At 58.3% G+C, this 14,614-nt stretch overlaps 1 protein-coding gene across 1 annotated transcript in view; it reads right to left on the bottom strand.

Annotated features, from left to right (window-relative positions):
- PTPRN2 (protein tyrosine phosphatase receptor type N2) overlaps nt 1-14,614 on the bottom strand; it is a 577,019-nt gene that overhangs the window by 88,532 nt on the left and 473,873 nt on the right. Inside the window, exon 16 of the mRNA XM_064575623.1 lies at nt 70-252. Coding sequence (XP_064431693.1) covers nt 70-252 — 183 coding nt within the window. The remainder of the gene's footprint in view (nt 1-69; nt 253-14,614) is intronic.

Genomic DNA, 14,614 nt, shown 5'->3' with positions numbered 1-14,614 from the left:
CCGGCTCTCGCTCCCCTCCCACAGACGGTCTGAGCCGTGATTCCCGACGGAGAGGACCTCGGGCCTTACCAGGACCATGTGGCCGGTGGAGATGTCCATATTGGACTGCACGGGCTCCTCGGACCAGGACGACGTGCTGCTCCGTGCGGATGGGCTGGGCATCGGCCCGTCGCTGAACTGGGACGAGACGCTGTTGATGCGGGACGCGTGCGGGGCCTCCGGGCGCACGGCCATGCGTTGCCGGCACAGGTCCTGGCAGACAGCGAGGGCAGGTTAGAGTCGCCCCACGGCCTCGGCCTCCCCCCAGCCCTGCCCGACCCGAGAGCCAAGGGGCAGACGGGGCCCGCCCCGAGGCCCTGCGTGCACGCGCACACGCACACGGATATCCCACATGCACACACAGAGACCACACACATACACGGGTGTACACGCAGCCACACAGATGCACACGTGTACGCACGTGTAGTGTGGACACAGACACACAAACGCGCAGATTTGGGGCAAAGGGCACTGGACCCGCCGTGTGGTGACGCCGGACTGTCCTGGAACAATGCGACGTGCAGGCTGAGCTAGCCGACTTTCCTTCCTTTCTAGAACACCGGTCACGGTGGGAGGGACAGGGTTTTACACCGTGCTCTGAAACTGGCCCCAGGCTCAGGTGTTCAGGAAAAAAAACCACCTCTTTTTGTTTCTTCCCTTTTTTCCCCAAACAACACCCAAACCAATGAGAGCTCACACGAGAGAGGACACATAAAATCACATGGAAAAAGGAAGTATGTGGTTTAATGGAAAAGGATTTGCTTCTCTGCCCAGACCCCCAAAGACAAAGTCTCTAGACGTAAAGGAAAACCTCAGTATGACAGCCGAACGGAGCTGCTGTTGGGTCCCTACAGGGTCCTGGCCAGCCCCGCGCAGGGCAGCGGTATTTGAACACGCGGGTGGGAGCGGCGCTCAGAAGCAAGGGACCCCGGTGTCGCCATGTACTAGCTCCCGGCTGTCACCGGAGAGTCAGCCGGGGCCCCCCAACTTCTCACTGGCGAAATACCTGCATCCTGAGCTGATGAAATCCAGCCTTTTGGCCCTGAAACGATCACTGTAACCTGAGCCACCAAAATAAAATGATAGCAAGAAAAACTCCGTAAGAGACTCTGAGCCAAGAGAGGAAGTAAAAATGCATTCACGGGGAAAGATGCTGGCGAGCTGCACGGCTGCCGGGTGCTCCTCCCTTCCCCGGGGGGTGGCACTCAGGGAGGGCCGCCCCCCGCTGTCCCCACCAGCTCAACGCGCCCCAGGGTGCTGGGTAAAGCCCTGCGGAACCCTAACACACGTTCCTTATCCTTCACGCAGCTGCCCTTCTCCTTGGTGTTAAAGACCTTCCTCAGGCATCTGCCACCATAGAGAAAAGACCCCTCTCTCAGCGCAGCTCCCCTGGGAGGCACGGCTCGGGCGCCTGGAGCCAGACAGTGCATACCGTCTGGGACAGGTCCACGGAGGGGCCCCTCCGCCCGCCAGAGCAGCGGGTCTCATGGAGCAGGGCTGAGGGCATCCTGAAGAGACAGGTGAACTTTACACAAAGGGCCGCCGTGCGGGCCATGGAAGGGAAGAGGGAGAAAGCCAGGCTGCACTTCTGCTGGGCCCCCCACCGTCCTCAGGGTTTGCCGGCTCACACATGGTGTTCAGACAACGGGTTTGTTTAAAAAACCCAGCCAGATTTGCTCAAAACCTTAAAAGCAAACCAACCAACCAACCCCAGACACGGTGGGTAATTCTAACCAGGTACTAGTAACCACTTCTTTCCCCTGGATGCACGTGGGATGTTACTTGATTTTGGAGAAAGCATACCAAATGACATTTCTGCACCAACTGCTACGGTTTCACACAGTTCATCTGCAAGAATAAATAGTAACTCCAACCGAAGCATAGAGATAACTCCGGCATCGGCCAGGAGAGCGCAGAATGTGTCCTCTGGGAAGGAGCGCCTTTGGGGAGGAAGGTTTGGGATGGTTGAGATTTATTCACTAAGAAGCAAACGTCACACCAGCTAGGGTCACACCAGCTAGGTGACCGCCCTGCGACTGTGTGGGGGGGATGGGAGGATGGCCACAAGCCCTGGATTCCCGTTCTTCCCTCTGCTGGTGGAGGGGAGTGCGTACGGCGGGCCCCCACGCAAGGTCCCGGAGCCCGAGTGTGTCCACTTGAAAAATGGAAGCACCAGTCTCGTTACCGAAAGACAACCATGTGGTGCCCGCTACAGAGAAAGTCATCAGCAGATATTAGCGCAATAAAATTAAAATTCTCTAAACCAGAACAAACTCTCAGGGGCTCGGCGAGTTCAAAGGTATTTCCAAAGAAAGCTCAGAATTTTGGAGTTGAAGAGGCAGCGATCGTCCACGCAGACCTCCTTGTCTGACAGGTGACTTCGTGGCTGACTGGACGCGCCGCAGGGCCCCACGGGGCTGCGACCTGGGGCCCAGCGCTCCGCGGCGTTACTCAGTGCTGGCGCTCCTTGTAGGTCTTTCTTTAGAAAAATGAAATTCTTAAAAACAGAAGGAAGGTTCCAAGAAGAAACAGTCCCCAGCCTGTATCCAACGGCAGTGCACAACCCCCCCTCCCCAGGCACCTTGGTTCGAGAGTGGCCCCCCGAGAGTGTGGCCGTCACCCGAGTGTGGCCTAGAGTGAGGGCACCGCTTGGGGAGGGCCCCTCACCTGCAGAGCTGGAGCGTCTCCGAGTCGAGGAGGCCCACGGCCTCCACAGAGAGGCCAGGCCTCTTCCGTCACGCCCTTACATACCGGTAAAGGTAGGCGCCCCTGCTCGGGTGGACCTTGGCGTCGGACTGACAGCTATCCCGTTTCTGCATGATGAGCACACGAGCCGCTGAGACAAGGACTGTCTGGAGGCAGAAGTGATGACGGGTTTACTGACAGGAGGGTTAGGTTGGAAGTGGGTTCTTGGGTTTGAAGTCACTGTGCATTTGAGGTCTGTGAGGCCCCTGCCTCTGTGGGCGGCTGCCCGCAGCTCTCTTTCCCGCCTTTCCCAGCCAGGGTGCTGTTCTGGGCTTTCCGAGGGCCGGGAGGCGGCCGGATGCCGGGCAGACGTGCACAGCGGGGTCTTCAGGGCTGTCCTAGCAGAGACTCCGCCTAGAAACCGGGGCTCAGGAGACCCGCGCTGTGACACATTTGCCCTCTCCTTCTCCTTGGATTCCAGGAAATAACTCCCCTGTTCCAGCACCTGAGGGACAGTGCCTCACTCCGGTCCTGGCTTCGGCACCTACGGGCTGTGTGACCGCGGACAAAGCACCTAGCCTCTCTGAGTCCCGGTTTCCTCATCTGTGAAACCAAGCCCGTGGTCCTGGGAGGACTGAGGAAGATCACGGGCTCAGAACTCGCCCTCAGCACCGCCTGGCCCATGACTAGCGAGTGCCAAGCCGCTCAGCTCTGGCTACGCGCACGAATCAGTCCCAGGCGCCAGGAAGGACTGCGGAGTAGGACCAGCAGGGCCCTGAGCCCCCCGCACTCGTGGCCCAGCCCAGAGCTCCCACGACGTCTGTGGGGTGTTTCGGGGGGATGGGAGCTGGTGGGCGGGGGCCTCTGGGTGAGGCGCCGCAGATATGCCGGGGTCGTCTGGAGGGGACGGAGTCAGCGGCAGGACTGAGGGAGAAGAGGGGCCCCGCGGTCGTGCTCCGCCGGGGTCAGCTTCCTGGGAGCGCGAGGTGGAGCGCCGGCCGTCTGTCTGTCTGGTCAGCAGTGCAGTTGTTGGTGTGGTTTCCTGCGCAGTCGAGGCTCCGAGGGAAGCTGCCATTCACAGCCCACCCGTGCCCCCCGGCTTCCCACGCGTCCAAAGAGAATTTCACCTGCCATTTGCGCCTCCCTGTGGCCGGGCCGCTGCTGAGGCGCGAGCTCGCGTGACTGAGGTTCCTATGGGACCAGCCCCCCATCTCAGGGTCTGCTCTGGTAGCTTCTGTTGGGCTGGGGTCTGAAGGAGCAGCCGTCCTGTGACCCTGGGCAAGCTGCGTGCCTTCTCCCGCCTCATCTTCCTAATCTGAGACACGGGAAGGAACGGCGGGCAGGCCCCACGTCGCAGGGTTGGGGCAGGTCATCTCACTAACACAAGCCGCGGGCTCACGATGAGATGAGGGTGCCGGGAGCGCACGGCCCCTGCTCTGCGGACTGTGGGGGGCAAGCCCCGGCCCCTGGGGTCTCCCTCCAGGCCGGACACAACGAGGCCATGCCCGTCCATCTGGGACAAAACCAGAGGCTCCTCCCGGAAATGCCCGCCGGGAGGGGACACACACCAGCTCGCCGCCTCTTGGGGGACCCCGACTGTGAGCCCCCACCGGTGGAAACTGCATCCTCCTCTCTGCCCTGCTGCCCTCTCTGAGGAACCACCAGAGGTCCCTTTAATTAGTGCTTTCTGTTAATTATGGTTTGTAAAGAAATAATAGAAATCCTGTATTCTGACCTGTCTCTGTGTTACTACTTTAAAATTGAAATTTCCTGAGGACAATCAAACTTCTTTTTAAAAGACAAGATGCAGACTGCAACCTGACCCAGTTGTGGTCTGGTCAGAGTCAGGCGCAGGGTCAGGGTCAGGGTCAGGCGCAGGGTCAGGGTCGGGCGCAGGGTTGGGTTTGGGCACAGCATCAGGTTCGGGCGCAGGGTCGGGTGCAGGGTCAGGGTCCTGTGCTGTGCCCACCCTCTCAGCAGAGCTGTCTGGGGAGAGGGAGAGCCTCTGCCCTCCCCCCAGACCAGAAAGTTCCACTGGTCTGTAGGCAACACTACACCCTTCATGTAAAAGTCTCATCTACACCTAAAAAGGCAGTCGCAGTCCACAAAGAGACATGTGGAGGTGCGACCCCTCTGCCCCCTTAGGGGATGGGGTGGGCATAAACACTTACTTAGAATGTAATTTGAAGTTTGTAGCATTAGTTCCCGTTACCTGGAAATGCGATCAGACCCCAGTGCTCCCTGCCTTTCCTGCCCTGCGTTTACCGTCTGGCTTGTGGGGGGGCCCATGCAGGACAGAGCAGACTCGGTCCGCCATGACAAACACCGTGTCACCGAGCAACAGTCTGTGACATACAGGGCCGTGGCCACCCACGGGGAGTGTTTCACTTGAGCGAAAGCTCGACAGACAACACAGGCATGCTCCGGAAGGACTTGGAGGCCAGCCCAGGGCCGCCTGAAATTTCTCTGATTTATGATCCTGGCAGCAAGCAAAACGGGGATCCCCAACACCTGCAACGCAGGTCCCCGTGGCCGGGTTATGGATGCCGTGAAAGCAGATGCAGGCCCATCGGGGGTGGGGGCGCATTTGCCACGAGGGTGTGAACCCAGTCAAATCATGACACCCCTCACCCTGGAGGCCAGGACCTCCTCGGGGACCCCGGCACATCCTGTGCAGGGCAGGCCTTGTCCTGAACACCACAGAGATCTTTCCCAAATGCATCTTCATTTGGCTGGAGAAGGATGTGCCGTGCCTTCCAGCCCCTCATTAAAAACTAAAAATCTTACCAGGTTGAAGACCCAGACCAACCCCACTTTAATTTTTTAAAATTACGATCAGGGTAGCACCACATTAATGAAAATGGCATTCAGCTTGACCACCTCGAGTTTATAAGACAATTACCATCTTCGTGTCGTGATTCATGGGATTCAACCACCAAGAGGCAGTTAATTACGAAGGAAGAAGAAAGGCGGGTCTCATCAAATGGATCTTTTAGTCACAGACCCACACGTGGGGTCAAGCAGCCAGTCACATTAGCCCCTTCAAATGGCTCCCTAGTGGGCCGCACTCGCTCAGAAGGTGCCGAGCACTCGAGAGCCACACCTACTCGGGGCCTCTCCCGCCCCTGAGAGAGCTCACTGCGGGTTCACGACTCACTCCCCTGGGGAGCTTCACCTAGTCGCTTTCCTTTTCTCGCCCAAGGGGAAGAAAACGCCAATACAGGTGTGAATTAGAGATTTGTTCTCCAGAGAGCAAAAGGGAAGTCGCTTACTCTGAGACTCTCCTGCTCTGGGGACGGGTTTCCCATCTTTCTGGAGAGACCGGCCGTCTCTGCATCTCTGCTCTGCCCCTTAGTCGGCCCCCCACCCCGCCACCAGGTGTGAAGAACGTCCTCGAGGAAAACAGATGCAGACCATTTCATGCTCCCGAGGAGAAGGTGCACGCACAATAACGAGACGACAACAGGGTGTCGCAGGTGACCTCCCCACGGCAGCTGTCCACGGCCAACGAGCACACGTCCTAGACCACCAGTGTCTCAGGGAAAATCCCATGGTGGGAAGAGAAATCCATTGGTGGTGGAGAACACAGGCCCAAGACAGACCCCAGTCCGCGTGAAGACCCGTCGCAGACGTGACCGGGGGGCCGAAGGCAACGGCTGCAGGCCCAGACCAGGTAGTCTGAATCCCGCTCCGCCCCTGCTGGCTGCATGGCTTGGGATGAGGTGCCCGACTCTCCCTGTGTCCCAGTTTGGGGACTGCGCAGCGTTGGCAGGGCAGATTCCAGGCGTGGATGTGGATGAGGCCCTGAGCATGGCGCTGGCCCGTCCCAGCCGCCAGGCTGCAGGGCTTCCTCGTAACTGGGTGCCGAGGGGGTTGCACAGCCGGCAGGGCAAGTCAGGACAGAAGGCCAGGCCCCACTGCCTGGACGCTGCCCCTGCCGGACCACGGCACCACGGGCCACGTGGAACCTAGTTGACGACGGGCCGCTGTCTTCAGCGAGGGGACTCTCCCCACCCTTCCCATAGCAACCAGAGTAACAGGATTTCTAAAAAAGAAAACAACAGTGTTTTCAGGCCCCTAAACTTTAAGGGTTCGATCACAAAGTAGACACGTGAAGCTTGTGCCAGGCTATTTAAAATACCCTTCATTTGTCAAGAAAGGCAAAAACATGAGTGGCTGCACCCAGGTGTCCACAAACTCTCCAAGGAAATTCAAAGCGTCAGTCTCTGGGCGGCGTGGGACAGCCTCCAGGGTGTCCAGAGCCCACCGCCCACGGCCCCCGCCAGCCCCCACCCCCAGGCCCCGGGGCAGGACCCCTCTGAGCAGAGCCAGCCCAGAGAGCTCCACGTTCTCAGGGTACAGGACTGCTTGCCACGTCTCGACCCCACAGCCACCACCTCCCGTAAAGCCGAGGGCCTGGGGTATCTCTGCAGAGCCTCAGAGTATTTCGTACTTCTTTGTAACACAATTTGCAAAAAAATAAGTTGAATAGGATTCTGGGGGCAGAAATCCATCCACACGCATAATAATGCAAATGTCTCACTTCTCAAATCTTTATCTGATGGGGGAAAATTGCAGAGAGTGGGAATCGCTCTGAGAGAAAAGACCTGTCATTCCCAAATTCTGCCAAAAGAAAGACCAAGACGACAAAGGCTTAAGAAAAACCGCTTTGTACCTTTCAAGGAACAATCGGGACAAAGCAGCGCACTGCCTAAGTGTGTCCACAAAGGGCGGCTGGAGTTCTAGGGTTCTTTGGAGAGCATAATTTGTGGTAACAGGGCAGAACTGAGGGGTACCGCACAAAGCCGCTGGAGCAGGAGGGGCGGCTCATTAGGGTGGGCTGGGGAGGGAGAAAGGCCAATTACTTTCCAGGCTGCATAAAACACTGAGCGAGCACACTGAAAAGGAGCCGGCCCTCTCTGGGGAGGGACCCCGTCTCCAGCTCAGAGGGCACCACAGAATCCCACCAATAGAGCACAAACAATGGCGCACAAAGCACCCACAGGGCGGCCTGGCCGGGGACGGCTGGCGGACGGGGCGGCGGCGAGCTGCCCGTGTAACGCGGAGGCCGGGGAGCTCACCGTGCGGGCAGGTCTTTCTCACAGATGCCCCCGACGCAGAAGCGAACACAGGGGAACCCAGAAGGGCACCCGAGATCCTAACGGAGACTCTCTGCCCGCGGTGGGGACAACAGGCGGGCTTATTTCCTTTTTCCTTTTGCTTTTTTTTTTCCTAAATTACGCACGTGTGACTTTTGTGATGAGGACACCAAAACAAGGGTGTTTAAAATACGTAAAATTTTTCACCCAATAGGACTGAGACTGAGTGAAATGTTGAGAACGTATGTGTGGGGAAAAGTACAGGAGAAAATATCCCAGATGTCAAACTGGCTCCAATGTCGCATTAAACAAAAAAGGCGCAAAAAAAGAGATGCCGCGTCTGATCGCCTCTTCCGTCCACAGCGGACTTGTTAAGGCGGGTTGTTACTTCGCCGCAGAAGTGAGCGGGGCCCAGGAGGGCCTGCCGCACAAGGCAGGCGGCGGGGCTGGGCTGCGGAGACAGGAACTCTCCATGTGGTTCACGGAGCTGTTTTGCAAGGAGTCTCACCATAAATAGCTCATCTGAGTAGGACGAGCTCGGGGCGTGCTGGAAGGGCTCTCCCCAACATCACAGGATACCGGGGGGATGCTGGAGGGCACCAGGGGATCCCGGGGGGACACGGGGGGACACTGGAGGGACACGGGGGGAACACTGGGGGGACACAGGGAGGGACACTGGGGGGACACCGGGGGCACTGGGGAGGCACTGGGGGGCATGGGGGAGCACGGGGGGAAGCCGGGGGGACACCAGGGGGGCACCAGGGGGGATGCTGGGGGGTGCTGGGGGATACCAGGGGGGACATGGGGGGGCACCAGGGGGCACTGGGGGACTGGGGAGACACATGGGGGGACACCGGGGGGCATGGGGAAGACACTGGGGGGACACTAGGGGGGCACGAGGGGAGATGCTGGGGGGGTACCAGGGGTCACCAGGGGGGACACACGGGGGACACCGGGGGGACACTGGGGGACACAGAGGGGGACACTGGGGGGGACATGGGGAGGATGCCAGAGGGACATGAGGGGGGCTCCATGGGGGACTCTGTGGGGGGCACAAGGGGGGGACACAGGGGGACACTAGGGGAAAGTAGGGGACACCAGGGGGACCATGGAGGACACTGGGGGAAACATGAAGGACACTGGGGGGACACGTGGGGGACACACGGGGGACACCAGGGGGACACTGGGGCCACATGGGAGACACTGTGGGAACACAGGGCCATGGCCAGTTCTGAGAGACAAACAGAATCCTCCCTCTCCTCCCGCGGAGGTCAGAACCATAGCAGGTACCCTGGGCGGCCCATCCCCCATCTGGGCCAGAGCCACACCTGCTCCCTGGGTGGAGGCCCAGTTCACAGCTCATTCCATGTGACCAGCCTACCGACACGTGGCCACCGCTGCCTGTCTTGCGACACCGCCTTGCCACCTCCACGGGACTTCTCGGTGATTTGGACTGGGGGACAACACGCCACACGGGAGGGACGTTTCTCCAGGGTGAATCCCAACCTGGGCCCCAGAACTTGGGCAGGACGGTTGCTCACTCTGCCCGTTCCCTGGAGCTCCGGCAGCGTCCCCCGCCCCCACCACTGCCACCCTCAAGCCACGTGGGCTGCAAACCACGCTACCCTGGTCCAACGCGCAGCAGAGTTAAGGGCTAGGTTCCACAACATTCGTAAACTAACCAAAACAGCTCCACGATAAACACTGTTTGCCAAGGAATATTGAGTAATTTTATCCCATTTTGCAAGATGTTTTCTCAAAATAAAACTCAAAGACACACTTTAACTTGTAGAAGCGAAAATACTTCTCTGCAGTCTTCTGAATCCAGAAGGGTCTTCGAACAGTCCCGTGTCAGAAGGAAAAGAGCTGCTTCCCTCGGCTCTCGTGGAGCCACGGCAATCGTCCGCCCTTCCGCTCCCTGCTGCGCCGGCCCCACGGCTGGCCCTCAGGAACGGCCGTCCTGTGTTGTCCTCGAGTTATCAGGGCGAGAACCACATCTCGCCTCCTGAACCTGAAGACAGAAGTCATTTCCATCTGTCATCCTCCCACCCAGGGACTGTCTAGCACCAGGAGACAGCTGAAGAGCATGGTCAAGTCGGAGGCTTCTTGCAGTCTCACGACGGCCATGAGTGAGTACATCCAACTTTGTCCACAAGCGTGTGATGTGCCTGAAACCCAGCGGGCTGCGCCCACTCATCTTCTCCCTTCGCTCTGCTCCTGATAAATATCAGACTCAAGTCAGAGGAAGGACGTGCATCATTTCAATAAGCGTCTTTCTCCGACAGTCCACACGTGGGCTTCTGTAACCACGGCTCCCTCGGGAACCCGGAGCTGGCTGGGCCATGGATGAGGCCCATCTGATGGGCATGCGGCCGTGGCAGCCCCGAGCAGCCCAGCCAGGCCGCATCTGTGCGGCAGGTCAGACCACAGACACCAGCCCCAGGCGTGCGGGGCTCCCGTGGCCCGCGACCCTCCCACCAGGAAGTTACAAGTGTTCTCGAGAAGTCCGCGGTGCCTTCCGAGTTCACAGCTCCAGCCCCGGGGGCTCGACCTCCGTGAGCAGAGCCAGTCTCGAGCGGCCCCACACGTGTGGCTCAAATTCAGACGAGTCAAAGTTGCCAAGTCCGTCAAAAATAAATCCTGCACCTCTTCAGAGCAACCTGGGCCTGACATGGGCTGGGGGTGGGGGTGGGGGACGCTGTTTTCTGCAAAGAAAGTCTGTCACGTTCCTAACTTTCTTCTTGCTCAAAAGGTAATGAATTCTCCTCGTTTGTCATCATCACCGCCATCACGTCGGGGCGCCAGCCCGGAGGCCAGCCGGCCGGCACCAGTGATGGTTTGGAGAGCATTCCACGCGCCTCCCCCCACCGGCTCCGCTCACATCCGTGTCTTAGTGCAGTGCTTCGGCTAGCTTTTCCCGAGCAGCAGAGATCCCCTGCCGGGTGCTGCGTGTTCATCACACAGATCTGGCATTTCGGGGGACCAAGGTGCGCCTCCCATGCACAGGAGGACACGGCAGGGAAGGAACAGGACTAGGCCTGTCTCAGTGCGCTGCGGTGGCGAAGGAAGCCCAGATAGACGGCTAGTGACAGAGACCACAGACGCTAAGGGCAGTGTCAGGGGAAAACAAAGGGTCCGGATGAAAGGGGGCTGGTCATCCTGGGCTGGGCGGGAAGGCTCGGTGAGGGTGTGGGGTCTGCACAGGCTGACAGATGGGAATGATCTGGAAGGATAAAGCCAAGTGGGAGGGCTTTCAGTGTGAGGGGAGCGGTCTGCACAAAGGTTCAGAGACAGAAAAGCACAGGGGATATTCGAGGGGCTGTGAGGAGCCGGCCAGGGACACAAAAGGTATTCACGTCCTTCCATTCTGCAGTGGCGGCGCCTAATTAAGCCAAAGGGCAGGGCCTGGGGGCGGGGGCAGGGGCAGTCCCCCACGCAGCTGCCTCTCCCTGCGCAGGCAGAGGCTGCACATCGTTCTGGGGCCCAATTGTTCCATCTGAAGCTGCTCTGAATGGCGACCTGGCGGCCTGAGGCCAGAAGAGTGCTCTGAGGAGCCCTGGGCAGGTGGCTTTGCTGCTGCAGGCCGGAGACGACAGCGAGTCCCTCTCCACCTCCGCTTCATCTCCATTTCCTCCGCTGTGAAACGGATGAAGGGCTCTGGCCTCGGAGGCCCCGTCAGGGTTTCTGAGGGTCTGTTGTGCCCAGGAAGGGCCCAGGTGCTGACCTTCAGAGGAAGTCAGCCAGGGTGCTGTCCCGTGGGTCCAGCAAGCACCATGGGAGGTGAGCTCTGGGGTTGGCAGGAGGAGAGGCGCTGGGAGGGTCCGGGGCACCAGCCAAGCCCTGCTTGGAGTCCATCGGAGATCTGCAGACTCACAACGTCCCCAGGAAATGCCCCGCACACAGGAGCAGGGAGGCCACTGTCCACAGTCAGAAAAGCAACAGCTCAAAGCAGCAGATAGGACAATCTGAGCTTTTGTCCTGGTTTCCCCTCATGTTTCAGTTTCAAAGTTTGGGGGCACCAAACTCAGGATTTTCATTCTCCTTGAATGTGGCAGAGGATAGGAAGGCCAGGGAGGGGGAGAGAGTCCCGAAACACGGAGACCGGGTGGAATGTCCCTTCTGAAAAACCATCTGGTTTTACAAACAAATCTGTATTTTATTTCCCCTACTCGGTGCAATTCTACGAATACTCCTTTTTGGTCCTTCTTCTGCTTTGTTGTCTTCACAAAAAATGGAAGTGATAAAATGCTTCCTTATAGAACAAATCCAGGCCTTCAACTTTAACTAGAGAACTGAAGTCTAGCTGCGTATGGGTGCTGACTTCCTGTACAGTTAGCAATCCCAGAATTTATCACCCAAACTCCTTCAGCTGATTTCGGCCGAACGCCATAGAGTCAGTCCAAGTTTAAAGCTGTATGTCATGTTCATGTTCTCCAAACACCGTATGGAATTACGCATTTTAAACATTTGGCCTTACTTGCTAATAGAAGCATCTCTGAATCTTCCTTTTCCCATTTTCCAAATAATCATACACACAGACACACACAGACATATACCCAGGCATGTAATTTTGCTGGTTCCTTTATTTTTAAATTCTGAATTTAAAAATTGTTAAATTTTCTTTAAGAAAGGCAGACTGCACAGCAGCGCCTCGTTTGGACGTGTCTGGAGTCTTGGGCCTGGACTGCCCAGTGTCCTCGTACACGTGCTGCGTGGAGCTTGTCTGGAGGCCCTCGAGCGCAGCCACGTGTGTGTCTGGGACCGAGGTCCTCCTCTGCGGGAAAGGGGTCTTCTTTGACCAGCGCAGCTTTGGGGGGATGCACGCGTTGCGGAGAGGGAGGAAGCAGACGCCTGCTTCGGCAGCCAGATCCGCCGGATCGACCCTGGCGATCGCCGGGGCGGCCGATGACGTCGTGACCTGAGCGTCCTCACATCCTGGCTGTTTATTCGAAAATCTGGAGTGAGTACTTTTGTTCACAAGTCACCTTCCTCACTGGAGACCATTGGCGTGAATGTCTTGTACTTGCTAATAGAGAAACGACCTACCAAGATTCCATCCTTAATTATCGGCAATCCTCCCAAAGCAGAGAACCCCAATGGAGACGGAAATATTTTGAGGAATGAAGTTTAGGGATGACTAAGTAGATGGAGAAGAGAAACCCAATCATGTAGCTTCTCTAACGTAAGAGGAAAAGTCCTTACTGTTCAAATGACTGTGACACTGCACAGACCACACCCCGTCCTGAGCACGTCTCTTGCTCACCTCCTCCAGGAAGCCCTCCTGGGCCACCCTGGGGTCCCTGTGGACCATCACAGCACTGTCTTCTCAAGCACATGCTCCACACCAGTGTAAACTCCAAGGTGAAATAAAGGTCTTCGCCATCCTTACTGTTACAGAAAACGTTATTCTTTCATTAGAAGAAATTAGCTTTCTGGAAAGAAACCCACTGGGCCACTTCTAAGTTTGGCCATCCAGCCCTTCCCAGGCCCCGTGTGGCTCCGCTCCTCAAGGGTGACCCACATGCTGACACGGAATCCGCTCGTGGGCACCTGCCCCCCGAGGTGGGAGGAGGAGAGTGGGGGCGCCTCGGAGGACAGTGATGCTGACATGCAGTCCTCCCCTGGACAGGACAGACGGCCGAACCAGTGGGACTCGTGCCTCTGGGGCAGGGGGTCTGCTGGCTGAGTGGGTCTTCCTCTTATGACCTTGAATGGTCTCCTTTGACATTTGGAGACTGTCATCCACCTGAGTCTCCTGGACCTGAGTGTGCATTTGCTCTTGGCAAAGCTGTCCCTGCTCGTGAACACACACCCTGTGCACCTCTGAAGGTTCAAGCTATCGTTCCCCACCCCACCACCTCCTGTCCTGCCTTTCCTTCTTCCATGCCATTCAGCATGGGGTATGCTCCCTAAGGCCCCCCAAGGGCTTGAGTCGGAGTGGAGGGCACCCCGGGCGTGTTTGCCGGATTCCGCTCAGTGCTGCCGTGCACGAGGCCGACCCTGAGACAGACTCCGGGCAGTGGTAGGTGTGTCATTCCCACAGGTGGAGAGCCTGACTTCGCAGGGCCACTTCGCAGGGCCACCCCTGGCCTCCCCCCCACCCCGCGCCCCCCACCCCCACCCCGTCGGGGAGCCGGGGAAGCCGGCGCAGAAGCCTCTCAGAGCTGGAAGCATGCAGTCTAGGCCTGCTGTACTTCATGGTGGGATGATCCTACACCCGCTCTCCAGCCCCCACACCTGCCCTCTGAATGCCTTCCTTCCCTCCTCCTGCCATTTTGGTCTCAAGCCCTGTGAAGTCCATTCTGCATGTTTCCCTTTACGCTGTAAGCTTCTCCTGCCAGCACCCCTTATTCAGAGTAGCTCGGCATCCCCTCAGAATCGGAGGGCAGCCCGTCTCTGGGCACGCAGCCACAGGGTGGCTCCTGACGCCGAGGCCCCCGGCTGGTGCGCGGGGCGGGAGGTGGGCCTGGTGTGCAGCCACGTCCCCCTCACCCTGGGGTTATGTGAGGGATGGCTTTGCTGCTGTCTGGTGCTGGAAACATGGGGGAGAAGCCAGCAGGACTCTCCACACCTGCGCCCACTCTAACCGTGTGCCTCAGAATGCGCCGAACTTCACAGAAGTCCGGATTTCCCCGCAGGTACATGCTTTCTTTACCGACGGTCTTAAGCTTTGGTTCAGAAGGTGTGCCCACCTCTGAGTCGGGGCCCAGAGGAGAGAGAGCAGCTGTTCGCATACGACCATTAATAAACACGCTGAGCAGGGAGGCGATCGATGGTTCCCTACCCCCAGC

This window comes from Mirounga angustirostris, unplaced genomic scaffold (genome assembly GCF_029215605.1).
Source record: "Mirounga angustirostris isolate CCGP_5_RB_7025 unplaced genomic scaffold, mMirAng1.0.hap1 SCAF_12, whole genome shotgun sequence".
In the NCBI taxonomy this organism is placed as follows: Eukaryota; Metazoa; Chordata; class Mammalia; order Carnivora; family Phocidae; genus Mirounga; species Mirounga angustirostris.
The sequence above is the reverse complement of the archived record's forward strand: the minus strand, read 5'-3'. Positions and strand labels throughout refer to the sequence as shown.